Below are 26396 nucleotides of genomic sequence, written 5' to 3' on the forward strand. Positions count from 1 at the left end.
ATAATAGCTATGTTCAGGTAAACCGGAGACTTTTTGTTAATTCATTTTATTTCAACTATAATATTTGGATTAATGCCTATTGAGATTTTTTTATAAATAAATAATATTACACCTAACTGTGCCTAGGACTTTTGCTGTTTTTGATTCTTTCATCATCTAATCGTTATTCTTAAGAGTTACTAGAGTGCTAGTTGATGATCTAAAAATGTAAGTCACCATATTCATTTGTATGCATGAAATGCTTTGATGGTTAAAGAGTGATTCCCCATCTTAACTAGTGGGTTTATATATATATATATATATATATATATATATATATATATATATATATATATATATGTATAAACTATATATATATATATATAAACTATATATATATATATATATATATATATATATATATATATATAAACTATATATATATAATATATATAGTGTTGTGAACAATCGACTGAATTTAATATTCAACAATTTATTTTGTTGATTTATTTGTTAACGAATGGACTATCTTAACAGAATGTGTTCAACTTTTAAATCCCATTGAAATAATGACCACCGAGTTATCTGGTGAAAGATATCCCAACGATGTCTTTAATTATATCGTTAATAAGAGGACTGCAACATTCCATCAAATCCAGGATTTTAACAAGTGAATGGGGAAAAATGACAAAATTGTGTATTAGATATCAACAATAAAAAACTGGCAGTTTTAGAAATGAATACGATATGCTAGAAGTTCACATGTTTAGATCCTAGATTTAAAAAAGCAGGATTTGGTGTTGCAAATAATGCTGAGACGATACAAAAAGTTATTACAAAAGAGGTATCTTCCATTCTAACAAATTGTATTCAAAAAATACAAATATAGTTTCACAACTCGAAATTCAAGACAAAACAACTGACCAAGAGTGTATTAACATCTGGAGATATTTTGATAAAAAATGGCTAGAATGAAAGAAATAATTACTCCAAGTACTGCAGCAACTTTACAGATTTAGCAGTATTTGGAAATTCCATTTATTGGGCGTTTAGAAAACCCATTGGATTTTTGGCAAACCCATAAAATGAAACTACCTGAATTATATCAGTTAAACGTAAAATATTCCTCTATACCCGCAATATCTGTCCCCTGGGAACGAGTTTTTCAAAATCTGGGTTGGAATCTGGAAAGTTGAACATGATAATATTCACAGTAATTTAAAAATATTTCCGTTCAAAAATAAATAAAACTTTTATTTAAAAAGGGTCTGGTAGTTATTGTACGATCATTTTTAGGTTCATCATGGATTAGATTTTTCAATGATTAGGTATATGTTTACATTTTATTTAGTAGTTATGGTTATTGAAAAATCTTTAGTTTTTAGGTTTTATTTAAGTTGTATTGTACTATTTATATTTATTATGCTATGTTATTTAAAAATAGCAATTAATATATTAAAACAGGATAAAACATTTGTGGTGTTATTATTCCATTCCTTTTTACACATCCACAGAACATTCATTATAAACGTAATCTTACTTCCTTTAAAATTATATTATTTAGTACATGATAATAGAAATTAGTTTTTTTTCCTTTTCTTTTTTAAAGTTATCACGTGAATTAATATATATACAACTCTGTCTCGCTTATACTATCATCACTACATAGTATAAAACAAAGTCGCCTTTTCTGTCCCTATATCACTATGTGCGCTTAAATCTTTAAAACTACGCAACGGATTTTGATGCGGTTTTTTTCAATAGATAGAGTGATTCAAGAGGAAGGTTTATATGTATAATACATGCATAATATACTAAGGCAACATTGCTAATTTTAGAGGTTTCTAACGTGATGTCGTAAATTAACCTATTTTTTTAGGCTTATTTAGCAATTAGCAAAAACGCTGCCTAACCCTACGAGTTAGATCAAATTAATGTACTACAGTATTGTACACCATAAAAAGGTCTACAAAAAAGTCCGCGATGGTATATGTTTATCTTTTAGGGATAACCCACATTAACCATTTTTATTGTTTACTTTTTACGTGAGAAAATGGCTTATTTACGAAGCTATTTTAAGCAATACGGCATTAATCCTTATCGCATTAAGTACCTTAAATACAGTGTGCAATTAATATAGATCAATATGGTTCCTTACAGCATATAAATTAAACAAATATTTTCGGAGATATTACAAATTTAAAACTTGCGTTTAAAAATGTGTAATGTAATAAAAATTGTATGAATTTAGATATTCCAAAGATAGCAGGAAATCTTCATAGTAAGTATAGGGGAAGAGGAATTGTTTTACTCCAAATTTAATGCGTGCAGGCCAAGGGCAGTAATGAATGAACCAAAAATACTGGATCGATTTTAATCATGTTTTCATTGAGTGACATAGGCATATATATTTTATGCCCGTGCAAAGTCGGAGCGGGCCGCTATGTTTTTATATACAACGTTCATATTTTTTCTGTAGTGTATTTAATTTAGTATCAGCATTGCACCCGTGCGAAGCCGGGACGGGTCGCTAGTTGAAGAATATAAAGACATTTAAAATTAACCGTTCCAAGCATTTATCTCCGTCCTTTCCTATCTCACATTTTATACAGACAAGAATTCGTACATCTTCGTCTGACATCACGAATGGAAAAAATAATATTCTAGTTGGATTAATAATATTCAGCTTTCAGAAAAATGAGATCTGAAGTAATAGTGTAATCGTAGAAGTAATAAGTAATAGTGATCTGTAGTGTGAAGACGATACAAATTCCATATATTCTTTGATAAGAATAGCTATTATAAAAATTTGAATGTGAAAGTAGATAGAAGATCTTTTTACCGTACCCGAAGAAAGACTTAGATATATGATCGTGTATTTTAACTTTTAATATCAAAAAATAATAGCGAAAGCAAATATCTTTTCTAAAAACAAAGGTTTTTCATATCTATTGGACTGGTGCCGGTGTTCTCGCTATTTATTTTTGTTTAAAATATAGTTTTATTTCAATACAGGTACTTTTTGAATTCTCTCTCAAAATCGTTTTTTGAGTCTAGGTAATTATCAATGCGAAATGAGTGAACTGATAAACCTGAAACTTAGGGTTTTGTAACCTCATAAGATCGATATTATTGTCGGTTTTGGTTTCAATGATCTGGTGATGATTTTGATGTAAATGTCAAAGAATAGCCTGGACGACCACAAAGTTTCAAAATAATGAATTGCAAGATTTTATAGTTGAAAACCCTGCTTAAACTCGCAAAAGACTTTCGGAGAGCTTAGCAGTTGATTAATCAACTGTTTTTAGACTTTTAGCCATATTGATATCGATTGATATAGTGGGAGTGGAAAGGTGTAATATATTACGACTGCTAGAACCAAATGAAACTGGATTATAGATGTCAGTTGAACAAATTGAACCATGTATTGTTGTAAGAACAGAAAAACCAAGTAACAGACACACCACCTAACTTATTCAGCATATTCACGAGTCATAGCAACTTCTGATTACTATTTGTTCAGATCGATGCAGCATGGTTGGTAATACACGGCTTCGAAACACTGAAGAGGCGCGAAAATGGATCACTGCCAAGCCAACACGATGATTTTTTCAAAATAATATTGCCATATTTTTTTATATATTTATATATATTTTTTGTATTTATATATTAATTTTATATATTATATATGCATATTTTTGGCTATTTAAAGTTAAAACAAATTCGGAGCACATACAAGGACCTAATAACAATAGTTGTGTGTGTATTTTAACACGTGTCAATTGGGCGTGATTTAAAGCACATACATCCCAGAAATATAAATATTTTTTACTTGATTTACGTAGAATTGTTTTCGTGAAAATTTCCGAGAGTTTGTACATTGCATTATTTCGGCAAATCAACAAATTAATCCGTTTATACACGATTCGCCTGAACAGAATTAAAGTTTAATTTACTCCCAGCCGAGCTCCGAGCCACTGTTTCCTATTTACGCCTTCATCTTTGACCTATATCAAGTTACAAAACACGGACGTATATCGAGCCAGTTCCTCAATTTCTTCGTTTGAATAGTTCGTATTTATTTAAAAATCGCTCGGATCCCGTTCTCCGATTTCGGATCCCGCACGATATTGCGTCCAGGAAGAAAAATCGCCCTGTTTACCAACAAAACAAGAAAAAACTACGGAGCCCTTAACGTTTTTCGAATAGCCCATACGAGAGTTAAGTCTTTTTCGATCTAAAAGATCTAATCACTGAAAAACGAGATACGCTATAATGTTACATTTTCTTGGAAAATATACTAGTTCTTTTCGAAGGATTTTCGGAAATTAAGATTTACTAGAAATAGGTTGAAGGATCTAGCGGAACGTTCTTCATAAAGACACCAAAAGATCATATACGAAGAGTTTAAAGTTATAGTAATTGTTTACAATTTGTTAAAAGAAATCTAACTTAATGGTAAGTTTGAAAATTCTAGATGGACCAGAGAACATTTCATGTTTGAATCACATCATTGAATCTATTAGCGGGCATTTTTGTATAAAATTTGGACAGCATTCCGTTAGTCAATATTCAGATATTTTATGAATCAATTCCGTGAAGAATTACAACTGTTTTAAATGGAAATAGCGGCTAAACATATTAAGAAACAAACATTGCGTATATGTCAGCTATTCATATTGATAGTCCATTCCTGGTATCTAGATGTGGAGTTGTACTTCATAGAAGATCATCTGAATTGGTAATTGCGGTTTGTTCTATTCAGAGTTGTTAGGCTCAAAAACTTAAAATAAATTGGCTTAAAATGCTATAAACTAGTCTTTTTAGACACGAAACAATCAATAATCTTTAATTTACCTAAAATGCTGAGTTTGTTTCTATAATTTTATCTTTTATTTCTATCTCTAACTATATAGGTTTACTATATTATATCCTTTCACTATCTATCTCTTATTATATTTATTTCTTGCTTTTGTTGGGCATACAACAGGTTTTTCTTCAAATCCCAGGTTTTTATTCTTTTGTTATTAATTCTTCTAGAATTATTTCCAATGTATATATATATATATATATATATATATATATATATATATATATATATATATATATATATATATATATTTAATGTACATTGAAACGTGTGACTGAGGGTACTTCTAATTGTTTTACTCCTTTATTATGTATATTCATTCTATTATGTCCTTATAGCTGAATACTCTATTTTTTACCCAAAAGTTGGCTTCGCTACAGAAGTCTATGAGGAAATAATTGATTACTCGTTTAGTACTTTAAATGAATTCGGAATATAAAAAAATTTATTCAATTGCTATATTCTGTTTACGACAAAGCACATGACGCAAAAATACCAAATGTTAGGTTGATTAATAGCATTCCGGATGACAATATTTGATTAATGTTTTCAGGTGTTGTTAATAACTAATAATTAGAATATAGTGTTACCAATAAATTATTTATTTGAGTTAAATTATACAGTATCTTATGGACTTTTGTTGATACTTTGATCAGCGATATGTATTGGTACAAAATGTTGGAAACTATCGACTGTTTAGTAATTGACTACTTTTTACTATCGACTGTTTCAGTCGTGTACTTTTAGTTACTATTTTTGGTTCTACTAGTTTCATTCGACTGATTTTTAACGTTCTTTTTTAACTCTGTCGTCTTAACCGCGACCTTGGTATAAATGTACCCAATTTATGCTTATATAGATTTATATGTAATATATATAGTTTTATAATTTTTTTGGTAGTTTGCTTGTAAATAACAATATATTGTATATTAATATAGGAGCATTTTGGAACGATATTTTTCAAGATTGTTAATGTAATAGGGTAAAAAGTTTAAAATTGTGAATAATAAATAGTAAAATACTTTTGACTGTTTTTATGGCAATAATAGGTAATATTTCGATTACTCTCTCAATTTTTGTTAAAAAATATTTCCGTTCAATAATAAATAAAGCATTTATTTTATTTAAAATCTCTAGTAGTTATTGTGCGATAATTTTTAATAGATAATTATGTCATGAAATAGTTTTTTTCTATGATTAGGTGTATGTTTAATTTTTATTTAGTATTTGTAGTTATTGTACATCTTTAGTTTTTAGGTAGCATATGCACATATGGTGAAATTAGCAAGATGTAACGTATGACGAGTTAATACTGAATGAGAGATTGAGAACTGAATGAAACTAGTGCTTCGGGTGTCTACTGATATTAACTGAAGAAATTGAAGAACGTATTGTTGCAAAAAAGATCAGCAATAGCGAGTACCAGTAAACCAACATCATTCTTTTGATACGGTATCGCCATGTTACCAGAAAAATTGGTTTTAGAAAATTATGAAGATATTTTGGATTAATATTTATTGCAATGTCTTGTTTATGAATGATTTTTTAAATGACAATGATCAGAATGGATGCAATTAAATATTTAAACGGAAAATGTCACGCAGTTGTATTTATCAGACAGTGCTCCTTTCTAAAACGCTAAATTAGCTTGATTTATAGATCACTCCAAGAGATAACACATTTTTGAACACGGAATCCATATAGTTTATGAAAGATGGGAGTCTTTATTAACAATTACTCTAAATAAACTTTCAAAGGTTATTCAACAATTATTTTTATTTAAACATTAACATATATATCAAGTAATAATTCTGCTGAATGATAGTGATATAGCTATTTTGCATATAAAATACATAAAAGTGAATACGTTTAAAGTCTAAAAAGGGTTAATATAAACATAGTTTAATTGCGACCATAGTACCAGAATATTTTATGCAGACTATTGAAATTTTACAGCCCACTAGAGAGACATTTTGAAATGGGGACATTTGCTGAAAATACACCCTATAGTGCCAGAGTGGAACTTTCAGCAGTTTTAACTAAAACAAATGTTGATATAGGGCTCACCTATATATAATATTTACCATTATAGGCAATATATAGTATAGAACATATAATATTCATTTATGTAAAATCAATTCAAAGTTGATTACTAAAAAATGTTAGATGGCACAAGTATGACCGCCAAATAATCAGGTGTGTCGATCGATTCAGGTCCATTAATTATTAATTTATTAAATGTTCCTATACGAGGTATGAGTAGCTGCAACCCAGGAAAGATAGGGACACACAGGAAAGATAATTAAAGTAAAAATATACGGAGCGACTAGATACGAAAACGAAACTTTCGTACACATTCACGTAATATATTTCAGCTAAATTATACGGAAACGCACTAACGCTGTCAAACAATCGTTGCCATAAAATTGCCGAGATGATCCACCCTATCAAAGTTTAAGACACATATGCTCGAGCCAACCTTCATAAATAACATCCTGGAAGGTCCGTAATCTGTTCCAATTCCCCTTCCGACTAGAAACTTTACTAGAGAAATGTTTAATAATAATTTTGTTCTTTTATCACGTGAAATTTGTAATAGAAGAAAAGTGAATTGAAGTATTTTGTAAGCTAAATAAATTATAATGAATATAAAATTATTAGTCATAGAGTAATTTCATTTAGTTTAAATATATTTTCTGCTGCTCACAAAGCTTATTATGGTGTAAAATGTATAGTAATTTTATAGTAATAAGAGAGTGCTTGTTAAAATTTTTCTCATTAGTTTTGTTAATATAAATTTTTGGTTCAGATTTTTCTTTTTAAGGTAATGATGAGGTTGCTGAAAGCCAAATTAAAGTCATAATTTAAGAGAATAAAACACAAACTCACAGTCATAGACATTTTCTTGTGAAACAGGGTGAAGTATACACTGATCTCCATCCAATATATTCAGGTGTTCCGCAGGGTAGTGTTCTTGGTCAACTGTTATATATATTGTATACAGCTGACCTACCGACCTCAAAAAACACTACTGTTTTATTATCACATAAGGATCCAATATCAGCCACAAGAAACCTCCAACTTCATCTTAATAAAGTCTAATTGTGGTTGAAAACATGGCATATCAGAGCAAATGAGACAAAATCTACCCATGTGACATTCACCCTTTGTAGAAGAACTTGTCCCTCAGTAAAAATAAATAATTATAAACTCCCGCAAGCAGACAACGTTAAATATCTGGGAATGCATTTTGATCGACGTTTAATATGGTAAAACATATAGTGACAAAACGCGAACAGCTTGACTTAAACTAAATCAAATGTATTGGCTGATAGAGCGTAAATCTTCGATGTGTTAGTCGGAAGTACTCTGAAAGACTGTTAGTGCATCCTAATGCACTCGCCAAACAGATAAAAGTGCGTGGGCTCAAATGTGAACTACCATACGAAGTGATTAAGAAACACAGAGTGAGATATAATAATCTCTAGTTTTTAGAATAAGTTAGAATAGTATCTAAAATAAGATTTAGATTATAAGTTTGTACAGCAGATCACTTACTGAAGCGATCTTCTAGATTTTTGAATTTCTAAGAGATTAATTTTCAAAAAATGTAATCATTTGAGAGATGGATATTAAGTACTTTTTTCAGTTTTGATACTATCGTGGTACTATTGAGAAATATTGGTAGAATATAGATTAATCAAACTATTTTCTAAAACTTTTTCTCATCTCCCTGCTAATACGGTGATACAGTTTCGATAGACCGATGTTGGTTTGGTAGAAATACATTATTGGACTTTTTTGAGAATTTCTGCACTCTGTGACAGCCAAGCTATCTTGCATATAGTTAGACAAGTAGCAATCAGAAGTCGCTAGGTCTGGTAAGTACGTTGGGTGCGGCAGAACTTCCCATTCGAGCTGTATCAGTGTATCATTAAGTCCGGCTGGCGAGCGTTGTTGTTATGCCTGTTGCTCGCTATTGGTGGTCTTCTCTATAACAATACGTCATTAAATTTATTCGATTGGTATTAGCAGACACCTGCAGTAACAGTTTCATTCGGTTTTAGTAGACCATAGAACGCTAGAGCTTGCTAATCTCACCGTATGTACATCAGAACTTTATAGTCATGAATATTTCTCTTTGATGTTTATCTGCATGCTGCATGCTCCTGGACTGACCCGTGACTTTGAGCTGGTTTTTCGTTCGATGTCTTGCAATTAATTCTCTTCAAACATCTTTGGTCTTTTAGGTCGTTCTTTGTTTGATTGTTTATTGAAATTAAATTAATAACTTTTAGATCGTTGAAACCATAACCGAAAATTGGGATATGACAGAGTAGCATCACCAGAGTATTTCACATGTATCATCAACAGCGACGTTTTCAGATTATCTAAGAAAAATTATGGTTCCGACATTGTGAATAGAAAAAGATAATCTATTTGAAATTGCTTTCACACTTACAGTTATCACCTCCGTTAACTTCGTTATAATTGGTTCACTTTTCTTGTGTACTATTGTAATTTATGGCTTTACACATTATTTATAGAAAATCACTGTGATATTGCGTGTAAAAAAATTAAATAAAACTTTTTTTTCTAATACCAAATCAATAAGAAATTATAAATTTGTTAGTTCTTGAAGCATCTTTCTGTCAATACTGCTTAACAATAGTTAAGTTTAATTTAAAACAAGATGAACTGAACCCTTTTTCCATGTGTCTTCTGTATCTGGATATTGGAATCTAGGAATCCTATTGCAGAAATTAAGTAACAACTACACATTGTCTAAGTGACATACTAGCGCTAGCATACTACTAGCGATACACAGATTATTTATTAAAGGTGTAATTGATGAAGCGTTCGACATTATAAGACATAGGTAACTGCCTAATATATGTCAGAGATATATCAGACGAAGGATAATTGTTGACATATAGATTCACATTTTTTTCTGTAGCAGGTTAAATTAATTTTTATATATCTTTAGTTTTGTTTGCCTATATAGGATTAAAAAAGATATACTGAAGATACATATAAAAATCGAAATATTTGGTTGGTTGTAACTAACATATAATAAAAACGGAGTTTTATACCATTTACGTCATTTATTTTTGAAACATCAGCGATGTCCTAGTCTTATCTTAAACTGTCCTACAGTTATAAAACACATATAACTGTCTAACGTACATAAATAAAAGGAAAGTGTCTATAAAAATGTAATATAAACGTTTGACCATTACATGACATTAAGATTCTATCTCAATCGGATGAAAGATGCTGGCTATATAACATTTCAAAATACACATAAAATGATGAAAATAATTCTTACTTAAATTTAAGTTCATAAATAGTTTTGAGATTTATTGTCATATAAATATCTGTTTGGTAATTATGAAACAGAAGAGATATTTTATAGAAATTTTATAATACTAAGAGAGGATATATAAAGTAATATGGACACCATGTAATATAGTACATTTTGTTGCATGTTGGCAATACCACTTCCGTGCAAATAACACGACGCGTGTGCATTGCTCAGTTTACATGTCATGTCTTGTAGATTAAGAGTAGCGATGAAAGTTGTACATATTTCAGTAAACGCTTTATTCTACGATTATGGTAATAAGCAATAGGTGAAATAGATCAACTCTTAGATGTTGTTGACGTTTCACTAGTGACAGTATTCACAATCAGGACATGCATGAATGAATGAATAAAACCATCGGCGACGAGTAATAGTGAGCGACACCCAAACTTAACTGACAGAGACCGACAAACATTATAAAGTATTGTGGCTAGACAACGATATAAAACTATCGCGGCAACAGTTACAGCAGAACTCAACATTCACTTGAGTAAAACTGTTTCGACAGAAATAATACAACCGAAGCTTCACAAAACTATCATTCATGAAAGGGCTGCGATTGCGAAACCCTTTATAATGGAATATTTTTGAGTTATTTATATTTAGATTTATCAGTTATAAAAATTATAACTATGATATTTATTTAATTTCTACAACGTTATTCACACAAATTGGTTAGTAGTATTCGAACTGCTTACAATAATGTTTATTATCCTTTCTGGGCATGACACAGCACCAGTAGAGGAGACAGGCCCCCAAGATGGCAACGACCAAGGCAGCCCCGCAGAAGACGGCGGCCAACACGGGGAGACGGCCGTTGGCGGGAGCGAGGGGCTGAGTGGTGCCGGGATCGGAGTCCGGCCACATGCCGGCCGTCAGCGTGACCCACTGACGCTGGAGGACGCGACCTCCTCCGGGGGAGGCTGTACCTCCCGCGAACACGGTAAGCGATCCAGAGTCACCTGCAAAAGAAAAGAAACACCGTTTAGATATAATTGATCACTGACTAATCGTCGGACAAAATTAACTGGGAAAGGTCGAGGAGAACAGACGCCTGACGCGGTCGTTCCCGACGACCTAGTTGAGCTCATCGTCCGGCATAGTTCTTATCTAGGTTAACTAATATTCTAAGTATCTGACGTTGACTGCTAATGTCAGAATATCTTCTGGAGAAGATGCTGGATAACTTTATTTTATGAGAAGATGCTGGATAACTTTATTTTATAGGGGAAATATATTTCTATATGCAACTCATATTTAGGTTAACGTTAAAGTCAAGCGTCAATGTCAATGTCCTCTAATAGCATTATTACCATAGAGGAGTAGATAATTAACTTTATAGGCGTCGCAGAAGAATAGTTTTGCGTGATCTTATACTGAAGGTACTGAGATCGCCTTTTTGAACCGTTTCATTGGTTTGTTTGAACTGCTAGAACTTAAATTACGTTTATTTCATACATTTAATGTTATTTAATAAATTTAATTCAGAAATTAAATTGTTTTTTATTAAACTTTTGTTGGTTAGTTATACGTGACGTCTGAGCTGTCACGTGTCAAATTTTATCAAAAGACCAATCGAACGTCTTCACATTTCTCCTACAGGTGCCTATAATGGAGATTTAAATTGACCAATCGAATTACTTGAATGACCAATATAGCCCCATCTGGATGTTGGGTAAAGCAAAACTTTTCTCCAAAGACCTCTAGTGAGTTTTTTCTCTATTACTCTATGTTTTATTCTAATTTTGTACATAATTGTAAGGAAAATTGTTATTATGTCGTTATTTTTGGTAGCACTTAAGGTAGATATTATTTGTTTAAATTTAAAATCATAATATGAGTGTTATTTTCCAGGATGTCAAGGTTCAAATAAAACTAATCAAAATTCAAATAATAAGTATTTTCCAAATGATTCTGCTTCAGCGAAGAAACGGATTTGAAAAGTAAGTAATGATACATTTCAATAAACCTTTTTCTTTTTTGATTGTTATGTCAAATAACTATTTATAAGTGTGGGATATAATATAGTAATTCAAATTGGAGTATAGCTTCGATGACTTCAGTAACGTATTTCTTGTTCTTCTAACATATCATCTAACATAGAATATTTTTCTATTTTGCTAAAATTATTGGTAATTTGGCGATGAAAGTGTGTGACGAAGTTTTTGTACTTAATTTTTTTTGTTCGTGCCATATCGAATCGCCATGTTGTCAAAAAAATGGAAAAGGATTTTCTAAATACTTAAGGCAATTTTTATATTGAAGCTATTCTACGGTTCTAAAGGCTAAAGTTCTCTGTTGAATCTCTTATGTTATAGAATATAGAGCTGCTATATTGTTTCAAACTTTGTTGAATTATATTTAAATTTCTATTACATTCAAACTGTGACTTGTTGTTTTTACAGAGTGTGCATGATTTCACCTTCTCAGAATATGTTGTCACACTAGTGTTCCTTCTTTCTTGTTGTACTTTTCTCTCGTGTACTGTATTGTATAAGAAATAATATAAGGTCAATACATTGGAAATGGTTTTAGTTTCTGATCTCGCTCTGGTTTCTTTATCTAGCCATTTTTTTCCATATAAAATGTTTCTTTTTTGGTATTTCTAATTTATTTTTATTAGCAATTGTTCATAGTATCGATTCACTTCCTTTTCGCCATATTTATGTCGTTGGTTTTTCATCATTATCATGTTTCAGTATCATGTGTTTTTGTGTTATCCCTTTTTATAGTCTCTTTTCTTTTCTTGTTGTATTTGTAACCCATGTGTTGGCAAAACTTCTACCATCTCTTATATGTTACTGTTTTGTTCTTTTGTTGAGAGCTCAAGTTATTATTACTTTTTGTCATAGTATTTTTAAAATATATCTTTATGCAAAAGACACTTTTTTCTGTCATACTCTCCTTTACTCTATTTTTGTATTATTAAATTTTTACTAATTTACTCTATTTTAGTTATAGTTTTCTTTTAAAGCTGAGCTGCTTTGTTTTGAATACCGTTATTCTGCTTTTATTTAGTATACAAAAGTATATAATTGAGGACCATAAAGACCTCCTCCTACCCCTATTAGTTTTATTACTTTCTCTTTTACCCACCACCCGTCTGGATCCAAAGTCGAAACTACGAGCCTGGAAAAGTACTCGTAATTTTGCAATTTAAGTACATAGTAGCGTGGTCGGTTTTCGGTTAGATCTCTCTTAACGGCATTAAATTACCTAATATTATTAAGAGTTTATAACTGATAATGGTAAATAAGTTTCAGTTTATTCGCGTTACTGTTTCCTAAGTTCGAGTAAAAGCCTCGGGAGTCTATATATGTTTGTGTTTACGGTTAATATAAGGAAGTTAGTAATAAAATAGTCGGAAATTCAGTTTAAAATGGTTGCACTGGTGGTTATAAACTTTCTTAAATTACCGTTAGTAGTAAAATGTTAAGCACGTATAACTTTTATAAGAATCGACTGACATAGGCGAAAAGTTTTTTGATGCAATAAAAATAATGATTTGTTTTCGGTCGGCTTGGTTTGGGTTGATTGTGTGCAATGCTCATAAATGCAAGTTGGGAAAAAGGTGATTCAAAAATACAATAACAAGGTAATTTCTTTGCAAGTAAACCATTTTTCTCACATTGTTTTGATATAATAATAATCATTGGGGTTTTGCCATCTGGCGTTTTTTGAAATACTGTGGCGTTAAAAAATATCCTATCGTTTATCTTTTACTCTATTTTATGTAAATATTGCCATTCAATCGAGTGCCATCTTGGTCTGGTGATAGACAAAAATAATGCTACTGCTTTGCTTGCCTTTCTGATCTAAATGTAAATTTTAAACCAATTGCGTATTTCGTAGTTGAAAAGCGCTAAAAATGATGCACTATCTGAAAACTAAGGAAGGAATAGAAATAATGAAGAAACATTCAATAGGAGAAACCATAATCACTTGACCGATTAAAAAAATAGAGAGTTCAAGAGAAGCTGACTAACCTGATAAAAACTATTTTTTCAAACGCACAGAACAAAATAGGGCAGGGAGGACATCATCACTTTTTAGAGATAGCCGTAGAACTGTTAGTAATATAACAAAGAAAACAAGAGATTGCCTATTGGTAGATGAAGCAAGAAACATTGAATACTTTTGATGAATAAATGCGAGTAAAGAAGAAAGGAAAAATAGAAAAAATAATAAGTAATGAAAATAAATTAAAAAATAATAATATCATCGGTAATGTATGGGTGTGAAGCATGGGTGTTTCCGATCAAAGAAAGATGAAAAGAGTCTAGAAATAGAGCAGAGGAAGATTTTGTGAGAATATTCTGAGGAGCAAAGATCAAGGATGGTATATGGAGACGGAGAACATGTGAATATTTGGAACATGTGATGAACAGTATACCGTGCTGAATGCCAGTAAAGATTTAATAGAAAGAGAGAGGGGAATGAAGAAAGCAAGATCCAAGAAGAAATTGTGTGAAGAATTGAAGATAAATGGCTGAATTTATTTATTTGGTTTATATTGGTCATGATTTAAATGTAAAAATTCATTTCGAAGGAATCATTGTTACTCCATTTGCTCTAGGAACTTATATTCTATCTCTTTAATTTAGGAGACATGTGTAACTGATCCATATTGTTTTTAGAACTCTAGGTTAATATTAATTTAGTTGTTATGTTAATTTAGAAATAACTTGTCGACAGTGATTCCAAAGAGTGAATAGTGTTCACAAGAGTGAATAATTTAGGGAAGGTCCAAATAGGTACGATGACAGGGAATTAAAAATAATAAGGGAGTTAAATCATCATGATAATGCCAAATTGATTAATTTTCTTTGAAGGCAAGAGACAAGCATTAAATAAGCAAGGATTGCTATAGAAACAAAGATGAGATCAAGTGCTTTTGCAGCACAATAACGTTAGGCGACCCAAAAGTGAAAAGTCAACAAATAGTGATGAAGATTGAAGAATTATAGCTGATCCTATAATGAGCTTTTATTGTTCTTTATTTAAAGTTACTAATTATTAATTAAGATTTCAGATCTAAACTTAATTAGTATTTGATCGATGTACTCCCACTGTTTTCAAACATAATTTAACTCATTGGTAAAGTAAGTCTACTATTGGTGAGCAGTTGCAGTACTTCGACTTTATTATGTTCACACAATCTCTTTTAGTGCTTTTTATTAAAGCATTAAACTTCTTTGCTTATCTTTAGATTTTTGTGGATGTCCTTATTTTTAATATACCATGGGGAATCGAAATTTGTTTTGATACATTTGAATCATATTGATATTGGATTTCTGTGTGCAACCCCATAGTTGCCACCGTAAGTCCAGACTGGTTTCAAAATTTGTTTGTATAATAACAGTTTATTGTGGAATGTTAAATCGAGCTGTCTGCCAAGCCGCCATCACATTTTTTGAGCTCCAGAAAAAATTCTGCTCGTTTCTCTTTAGCGTACTTTTTTCCATTTGAGCTTGGCGTCTGGTGTCATGCCCAAGTATTTAACTGTATTCGTAGACGGAATTAGTCTAACCGGTAGTATTTTTTTTGTATGTGAAAACCACATGTAGATGTCCTTGCATTCAATTTTTATTAGCCATTTCTTAGTCCACTCAGTAATGGACGGCTGTTTCTACTCTATGTGGCCATTGTTACTCGTCCACCTTTAGGGATATCATTAATATCGAGTAAATACAATGTTGGTCTAAGGGCCTTGTGATATACCTTGTAATATACTGAATATTAATCACCGTATCTTATTCTAAAATGAGGTTTGGAAATATACGATTTGAGGATCAGGCTCTCATATGATCTTCATTACCCCAAAGTTAGTATTACGATTCTTGAAAGAACCATTGTTGTTACAACAATTTACAAGCAGAGCCGTGAAGAATGTCTATTTTATTTCAGTTAGGAATATATGATTCTCAAGAGCACTTCACATTTTTTGTAATTGGGTAATGTGAACAGTCTAAAAAAACGAAACATTCATGTATAATATACAGTGAGAAAGTTGGGATAGTGAGAGATGGACAATAGTGAATCTGTCTAAAACAATGAGTTCCATTCTTTTACTAAATGATATTTGCATACGTTCAAATATTTGCAGGTGGAATTTTAATAATATTTTCCGAAAAAAATCAACAGATAACACGCCCTATACAACAAAAAACGGGGTGAAGAACCGCAATACATTTCGTCGACCACCTTCTATACATTTTCCGACTGGATGAGTTCGTTAAACCCGAAACCACGATAAAAACGCGTCTTTACATCCCGACCTCCATTTTTTGACATAAAACGAAATGAAATTAACGCGATATCTAACGGCGTTTGCCCAGCGTTCTGTTCTCGATTAAAAGTCCTTTTCGAAAACGAGAAAATTTGCATCGTAAAGTGGTCGGGCGCTTTCGCGATCGTCCGTCCCGCAGAAACAGCGAATATCAATTTAGTGAGCCGAATTCGTGGCGACCGGGCGCGCCCTATGCGGGCCCTTATCAATGGAAAACCGGCGACCCGGTTCGCCCGTCGCACAATATCCCAAAACCAATATTTTGCCGCCATAATGCATCTATTGTGGACGTCGAAAGCGGCACACCCACGCATTTTTCTTCTCTTGCTTAGCAAAAAAAAAACGGCCATAAAGAAGAGGGATTGTTCTATTTGCGAAAAATGGGAGTAGTTAAAAGGGTTTTATTTATTATCGTGTTTAAATAAACGGCCAATGCAGTTATTGGATCAGAATATTTATAATTTTTTGTTCATTTTTGTCGTAAGTGTCCGCTTTTGCTAACTAGAGTTAATACTAGCGTTGGGAACTATCGACTGAAAACGTCTATCGACTGTTTAGTAATTGACTACTTTATACTATCGACTGTTTCAGTCGCTATTTTTGGTTCGACTGATTTTACTACTTTTTACCAGTGACTGTTTTTCAACCGCTATTTTCGGTCCGACTACTGTTGTTACTATTTATTAATGACTGTTTCAGTCGTGTACTTTTAGTTACTATTTTTGGTTCCACTAGTTTCATTCGAGCGATTTTAAACGTTCTGGCTTTGTCGTCCTAGCCGCGACCTTAATAAAAATGTACCCAATTTATGCTTACATAGATTTATATGTAGTAATAGGGTATGAATGATAAATAGTAAAATACTTTTGACTGTTTTTATGGCAATAACAGGTAATATTTCGATTACTCTCTCGATTTTTGTAAAAAATATTTCCGTTCAATAATAAATAGAGCATTTACTTTATTTAAAAAAGCTTTAGTAGTTTTTGTGCGATCATTTTCAATTATGTCATGGATTAGTTTTTTTCTATAAGTAGGTATATGTTTAATTTTTATTTAGTATTTATGATTATTGTAGATCTTTAGTTTTTAGGTTTTCTTTAAGTTCTATTGCATTGTATATATTTATTATAGTATATTATTTAAAAATAGCAATTAACATATTAAAATACGATAAAACATTTGTGGGGTAATATTCCACTCCATAGAAAAATTCCATTCCTTTTTACAGATCCACAGAACATTCAAATATAAAAGTAATTCTACTTCCTTTAGAATGAAATTATTAATTGCATGTTAATATGTTCAATCATAATTTTTGTCTTTTTCTTTTTTAAAGTTAGTACGTGAAGGAATATGTACATTTCCGTCTCGTTTATACTACCGTTGGAAAATATAAGCACTTATAAAATTAACTGCTCCAAGCAATTATTTCCATTCTTTCCTCTGTCATAATTTATACAGGAATGGGATCGTACATCTTCGGCTGACATTACGAATTGAATCGAACTTCTAGTTTTTTGACTATCGACTGTTTTGCAACTATCGCCTGTTTCGACTGTTTTCAGTCGATAGTTCCCAACGTTAGTTAATACAATGTCTTAGGTGTATTACCCTACAATCGACAGTGGTCAATAAGAATTTCCTACGATAATTATTTATATGACATGTAGAAGATCACTTCAGTAAGTTATCTCCTGTATAAAATATCTTATTTTTGATCTTGATCTAAAGTCTATATCTGTTTACTAATCAGATTGGATGGTAGTAAACGTTTTGGTACACGCACTTTACTGTTACTGTAAACTAATTGTTAAGTTCATTAGAGTACGTTGATACTGTTTTGAAGTAATTAACAGTAACACTTTCTAGATCGATTTCTTCTTAGATGAATAGCGCGCCGTATAACTTCATTAGAGACGTATTGTCGAGAAGTGAAAGAATGTACGAGAAACATTTGATTTGGAACCGTTAAATAACGTCTATCTACAAAAGTTTATCCAAAATAAGGGTGAATTCATGTCGTCACGAAGTCGAATTATTCTAATTTCATTCTAATTAAGAAGAGATGAGATGTCTGATGTGTCCAAAAATGTATCTGAATCAGTATACAAAATTCGAATGGTTGTCAAATATCTGTAAAATTCTTCAAAACATTACTGATAATAATTAAAGATTATAAACCGGAAAACGGTATTTTGGCGTTTACTTGTTTTGATAAATTTCAAATCGCTGCTTAATATTTGTGATTACTTTGATTGAAAGTGCCTAAGCCAATAGTCAGCTAGAAACAGATTGTGTCTCTAATCAGTTATTTCGAACAGGAACGAGATAGTGGGGCCCCCTCCTGCCAATAAAATGTGTTGGAGGACTAGATATTGACACCATTGAGTGTGCGTGTAGTGCGTGTAGCGTTGCAGCTGCGCTGAATATTCGTATAAGCACTGTGGCTAAAATCGCAATAATGAAAAACAATATAATGTTGGATTCACTGAAAAATTTCAAAAAAAATTCACTGTTTAAAAATAATAAGTTGTTTTTTCGATATAAACATAATTTAACATAATTGAATTAAAATGATCAGAATAAACTTCTATTTCTATAATCTATCACAAATTAATATTACAAAGCAATTTGCACAATCAACTAATAAACTAATGTATTATAAATAAGATAAATACTCAACAGAGTTTTGAAGGATGACATACTAATTAATTAACTGACATTCTAAGTAATAATCAAGGCAGTTTTCAAGTTTTTGACACTAATTTATTATCCGTTCACGAAGCCATCGAAAAAAAAGGTAACGAAATTAAGACTTTAAGAAAATATTTACAGTATATATCCCGGAAAACTTATTTAACTAAAATCGTTTGTTTACAGTCATTGAGGGAATACCCTGGGGTATTTTTAGTGTTGTTTGTGTACAGTTTTATTTAAATTCTATTAGTGGCGTGGAATTAGGGCATTTCTTACGAAATACTATATTATAATAATAACAGGTCAATTGAAAAGTCCATGGCCTGACACATATATGGCGCTACTAGAATTAAATGTTTCCAATATTTCCATTCCATAAAACCATATGTATTTTAGTTAGCCCTAACCCTCCAAAGATGCATGTATAAATTTGATAGCTGTCGGATCATTAGTTTGTGAATTATAGCATTTTGAGTGAAGCAACTTTTGTTATTGTGAAGAAAATGGATGAAAAGAAATTTCTCGTGTTGAAATATTGATTTTTGAAGGGAAAAAATACAGTTAAAGAAAAAACTTGACTTGATGCCGAGTTTCCGGACACTGCCCCAGGAAAATCAACCATCAAGGATTGGTATGCTAAGTGTAGAGGTGGTGAAATGAGCACCGAAGACGGTGAACGCAGTAGATCGAGGCAGAACTTTTCATTCAGATAGATTTTCTAATTTTTCTTGTTTTGTTATATTTCCATTCTTATTTCTTGGAAAAGTGGTGTTTTTGGGCAGATTTTATTTTCTTTGAATGAAATTTGGATAGGTATCATGTGAAAGTCTTGGAGATTTGTTAACAATATTACATTCTTTGTACCAAACCTGAGACTCGTTGATTAAAACGTTATTTCATTTAGTTCATTGAATATAATCGAGCGCTATGGTACAATTTTATTTTTTGGCGTGTTTTTTAGCATATTTTCAATTGATATAAAATATATCCATTTTGTAAATGTTCGACATTTAGTGCTTCTTTATGTTAGAATAATTTCAATTTTATGTAGAAAATGAAGGAAATATTGATATAAAAAATGCCGGTCTACAACTGAACGTTCGCCGAAAAAGGGAAAACGTGTCAAATAAAAAAATTAATAAAAAAGCAAATTTCTTCCCGGTGTTTCAACATTTAAAATGGAGACTGCATTTTGTTTCTGACCTTCTTCCGTTCAAAAAGGGTATCGCGTAATGTAATTTTCATAAGCGGGAAATTTAAATAATGCCCGAGAATGGGAACCAACCGAGCAATGGCAAACTTCATACCTGGCCAGTGCGGACGTTTGAGCACTCGGCTGAATTAAAATTACAGAAAAAATAATCAGGAAGATTCCTATTCTCATGACCGTGGAAGAAGATCGATATTGCCAATTCGGCTTCATGGAAAACACCTTTTATATTATTTTAATATAAATCTTAAATTCTTGTTATATAAATTTGTATAAAAACATTACTTTTAATTGCAATTATTGCACAAAAAGATGCAAAACCGAAATAAGTTTCTTGTCAAGACGGTAGGATCTCTGCTTGATGTCTATATTGATTATATTCTATAAAAATATAGGATTATAACGAACATATTTTTTATGTTATATGTTGATAATGTTATTTATTGTTCAATAAGAAATCGATTCAAATATTTGAATTATATATTCAGATTCTATAATCTCTATAGATCTTCATTATTGTAAATTCCATTACATAATGATTAATTTCTTAAAACCAATATTTGACACTAAGATATTGTCATGTGGGCTAGTGTTACGTATTTTAGAAATAAATATACAGACTAGCTCTACTATTAATAGATGATATTGTAATATATACTTCTGAGTTTTATATTAACATTCACCAAATCATAAATATTGTTGAGTTTAATCATAGTCACACGTTGAAATCTCTTGTCTTTGGCGTATGTAAATTTGATTTGCTAACATTTTTCATATACGAGGGTGAGATGCAAAAGTTATGATAATGGGACACTGCGCTTTTTAGTTAAAAAAAGTCTGTGAGATTATTCATATAGGCGTCTCCCAACTTTCTCATCGTATGCGAACCGTTTTCTAGAAACAAATTTCCTCAAGTTTGTAAGTTCTGCAAGTTTACCCTCGTACATACTTTTGCCTAACTATTTGTCTCATTTTGTTAGTTTCCACATAATTAATTTTGACACTCTCATCCATTTCAGAAAAATTAAGATTGCTTAGTCTATTCTTTAGTCATATTTCAACTTTATTCCCGACAGGATTCTAGCATTATGTACTCGTTGTATTCTTCCATTTTTCAATTATATGGCTAGTTCTTGTAACCCAATGCAACCTACTTATATCAATTTGTATGCCTAGGGTTTCTACTCTTTCGAGGATAAGTGATATGATAAAAACATTTAAAAGTGTACTTAAAAAATTACCACGTAACCCAATTTAGATCTAAACAAGAACAATAATAAAAATAAGTTACCTATAAAAATAATCTGATGCTAGATTAAAATTAACCGGGCTTTTTGTCATACTAAATCAACATGGCGAATGTTATCGCAATGGTACACTCATTAAGAATGAAAGAATAGGTTTGATATAATCTTAACATTGCTATTTTTATTACAATAAATATTTCAGTTCGTGTATTGTGTTATATTTATATAATGCGAATTATTTCGTATTAAATTAAAATGACCAATATCATGTTTAAGTTGTCCTGATATTAGACATTTTACATATTATATATCTTTAGCAATTAACGTGGGCTCAGAAGCATTGTTCTCGGTATCAAACTATCCACCCTGGTTTCTGGATTGACTTAGATGATTGCTTCTTGTTTAATTTTGCGTTCATTGAAAAAGCGAATACAATTTTTAAAATATTTGAAAGTAGTATTTATTAACAATATTCTATTCACTATTTCGTAGGTACGTAAATTATTTTATATTATAATCGGGAGCTTATTGTAACAAAGTTTGTACGCTATCACTAACCGTTACTAATTTGTACTTCGTTATACATAACAAAGGCATTAATAAAAGAGAGATATCAAGCAAAACTAAAACAGATTAAAACTAAACTGTGTATAAAGCAATTTACAGACCAATCCTAATATTTAGTGGCAAGACTAGTAAGATGCAAGCAGCAGAAATAAAATACCTCGGTAAAATCAGGGCACAGACGGATCAAAGATGGACAATATGAGAAGTAAGAAATAGGAAAAGACCTCAATTTTGAATCAGTGGAAGAGTACATAGAAAGGAGAGACTCAGTTGGTGGGGACACTTATGGAGGACACAAAACAGATAATATTTATATATACAGATGGTATGTTACCCCACCAATTAAAGAACTATAATAATTATACTTCATTTTCGAACAAAAGCATCAAAGATCATCATTATTCACAATGAAAGATAGATTGTATTTAAAGGTACATTTAGCGATACAGCTACAAAATGTTTTATATCCGTAAATTATTCTGCCATTTCACTGTGATTGGGGATGGATCTTTTTGTCTCGTTCGTATTAATCATATTGGATTGGAATTGAATGGTTTGAAATATTAAACAAATCATACGGGTATTAAATTATATTTACCTGTTTGATGGTGATTTATTATTGATATCGTTATAAAAGTGTAATTTGATATTATTGATGTTTAGATAAAATTTAGCTTCGAGGACTAATAAAATATATTTGACGAAAAAATTGAACCGACTTCAAAAAATAAATAAGGAACTCACTAAAAATTAAAAAATTATCAAACTTAGATTTTTAACACCAAAAAAAAACATTTTAAAAAGATATGTATATAATTATTATAATAACTAAATAAAAATAAATAAAAACTAGCGTTAGGAACTATCGACTGAAAACAGTCGATAGTCACTATTTTTTTGAAATATGTGAAACTAGTTTTGCTTCTAAATAAAAAAAACAAATGAAAATGTTAATTTGTCACCTTCTCCTGGCGAATCCACTGTAGCAGAAAACTAATAGTAATATCAAAATATCTTATAATATTAATATAAAATTACATTTTTCCATTTAGTATTATATATTATTATGTTGTTTTTAGTATCATAGAATACTCAAAATTGCATTTTCGATATTGGTTACAATACTTTTAGAAACTTATGGTGAGGTTGCTTAACGGAACAGTGGCTTAACATCACAATTGTCGTATTATGTTTGGTATCAATAATTTAGAGGTGGTAATCTTCATTTCAATGATAAAGAACGCCTTGAAAGATCAAAAAAGTTCGAAGAATAAATGAATTACAAGATTTATTAGATGAAAACCTAGCTCAAACTATCAAAGAACAGCTTAGAGAGTTTAACAGTTTAAGAAATAATAGTTCTCAAGCGTTTACATGTGAGGAGAAAGATCTAAAACGAGAAAAATGGCTAACTACCGAAATACTGAAGAAGTGTTCTTTAGACAAGGTTGTTGATATCGCCATGTTACCAGTAAGATGGTATTAATGCGTATTGTAGCAATATTTCTCAATAAATGACTTTCTGAAGCGAAAAAATGGTCAAGCGCCTAATATTTCAGTCCACTAATTTAACCACTGATCTGAACATCTTCTAAATACGTCAAAACTACGACAAACTAATCTTATCTAAAATAACGTTCAGTTACACGTAATTAAAATGTCCCATCACTCCTTTCATTGTTATTTATTATAGTCAGTAATACATAATCTATATATACAGCAGTTTAGCTTACGGGGACAATTTTACAATGTGAATTAAATTTTGCCAGAAAGAATAAAATAAATTTTCTGATTACATTTCTGAAACATTAGTTATTTTTGTATATCTTTCAGAATGAAACAACAAACCTAATATATTAGTCTGATAATTTTGTGTAGTATAAAAGTACTATTAGTTGTATGACTACATGTTTACAGAACTCTTGGCAAATTTTAATCATCAAGACAATGAAGTTAATCTTGGAAATATTGTGGTGCAAGTCGATAATTCTAAGCGCATCTTTTATAATTTTAAACTATATTTTATTAACTAAACCATACTGAATTGATAGTAATAAATGGTAGTATAAGGTTATGTCTGTCTGATTATGTCATCTCAATTTTAAAAGAGTCTCTTAAGTCACGTGAGGAACCTGTGAAGCAGCAGTTTGGCTGCTTCTTTGGCCAGTAAAAAGTCGCTTTTCATCAAGTTTTTCATTCATTTTATTCAGTTATGACTATAGATTATGACAAAACTTTGTTGCCCAGCAATCAATGAAAGGTATGTGTTCATATTCTGACTTATGTGGTGTTCGATCAATACAGGATCCACCTTCCAAAATGTTGATAAAATTGATACAAACACTTGGAATTAACAGCGGTTTGGGTGACTCCCCGCTCAGCTGAACGCTTTTGTCATATTTGTATTGAACATTCATCCAACAAAGCTTGCTATTTCACATCTTTAAACTTTCAGAGCTGTCCAAGGCGCGGACTTGTCGATAATATATAAACCATCATTTCTAACACATTTGAATTTATAATTATATTTCACAAGTTAGAAAACAAGTTACAAAGCTTTTTTTAAAATTATTAAAAAAAAAGAGATTAATAAAATAGCTATAAAAATTATTAGACAACTTGGCTATGATGATAAATAAAAACTTAATAAAAACTAATAAATATGCTAATATTTCAAACATTAAAAATTCAAGGGTGGTTCGTTCACTGTCTGGTCCAATTTTCATGTGAATGAACGATAAAATTGGAAAAAATGAACGCACAGAATTACTCCAGTTAGTAGCCGTTCTATATACATTATGGTAGGGAATAATGTTTACCAGAGAAACCCTGTAAGCGGACGTATAAGACGATGTAAAATATGACCCTAAAATATAAAGTGGTATCCTGAGAATATTGACCCTCCGCATTCTTTGTAGTTGAAAATGGATGCATATTTACTGAGTTCTACGTTCAGAACTTCCTATAGCACGATGGGGAAACCGCGAATATAATGTATAAATAGGATATGGTAGAAGTTTACGAAACTTCTTATTCATAAAGCAAAATAAAACATGTTGCTGCTTTTTAGCAGTAAATATAGAGTAATGAATAGCGTTAATGCATTTTAATATCAAAAATCTATCTTTGTACGTACGGAAATATAAAAACTGCATTTGCAACATGTGAATGTTAATATCATCTACCTCCTGAAGATTGTGATACTTAAGGTGTTTTTGTGCGGTGAATGTCTCTTAATTAATCACTATATTCTGGTTTCATATGGCATATGTTTTAATTTTTTTTCTTCCATATTCCATGTTACTTTTTGTAAGTGACAATTTACCGAAATTTTGGATATTGTATTCCCTATTATCTTAGTATATCTATCATCAGCTATGTTATATATCCAATAGATAAGTGATGTAAGCAGTAAAAATGGTTTAAGATCAATAAATGTTGCAAGACATCCTAAAAATATCAAAGGAATGTTTCAAGGATTTGGCACTGTTTAACAACAATGTTTAGAATGTCCAACATGAATACCCTGTTATATATAGTATGAAATAAAAATGGTTAAGGTGGCTACTATGGTTAATTTTTAGGCTACTACGACTACTGCTGCTACACAGTATTATCAGACCACAACATCATGAAATTATGACAAAACTTTCTGTCAGTATTGTGTATTTAGCTTTTGTATGAAATACATATTACTAGATTGAATGATATATAGTTTACAACATGATTGAAAAAAACATTGACAGATTTTATGATAATGATTCAAAGGACTTTAGACAAGCATATTATATGATTTAAATTGTGCTACACCTTACATGCAAAATTTAATCACCCAAAAAACCAAAATATGTGTATTTGAAAATATTCAAATACACATATTTTATGTACTAGAAGGAATATTTTCAATAAGACAATCAGATGATTTGTCCTCAAGGAAATGCTGTGAGACCGGATTCATACACTAGTTTGTCATTAGCTTGATTGCTTTTGCATTCTTTCAAAAGTGTATTCCTATGAATTTGTTTTATGTGTTTGCTAAAGAAATGCCTATATGATGGAATTGAAGAACCAAAATGGGAGGAGACATGACATAAATGATTAAGTTGAAATATACTATTTAAATTAAAAGCTCCTAAAAAGTAAAGATTCAACGTTCCTAAAATATATAA

General features: G+C 30.9%; 1 protein-coding gene across 5 annotated transcripts in view; it reads right to left on the reverse strand.

Annotated features, from left to right (window-relative positions):
• LOC143202716 (uncharacterized) overlaps positions 1-26396 on the reverse strand; it is a 124420-nt gene that overhangs the window by 10392 nt on the left and 87632 nt on the right. For all 5 annotated transcript variants that reach the window (XM_076414442.1, XM_076414441.1, XM_076414440.1 and 2 more), the window contains exon 2: positions 10913-11176. In XM_076414442.1, coding sequence (XP_076270557.1) covers positions 10913-11176 — 264 coding nt within the window. The remainder of the gene's footprint in view (positions 1-10912; positions 11177-26396) is intronic.

This window comes from Rhynchophorus ferrugineus, unplaced genomic scaffold, assembly GCF_030347505.1.
Source record: "Rhynchophorus ferrugineus isolate W39M unplaced genomic scaffold, kcgeb_rfMv2 rfM9, whole genome shotgun sequence".
In the NCBI taxonomy this organism is placed as follows: Eukaryota; Metazoa; Arthropoda; class Insecta; order Coleoptera; family Curculionidae; genus Rhynchophorus; species Rhynchophorus ferrugineus.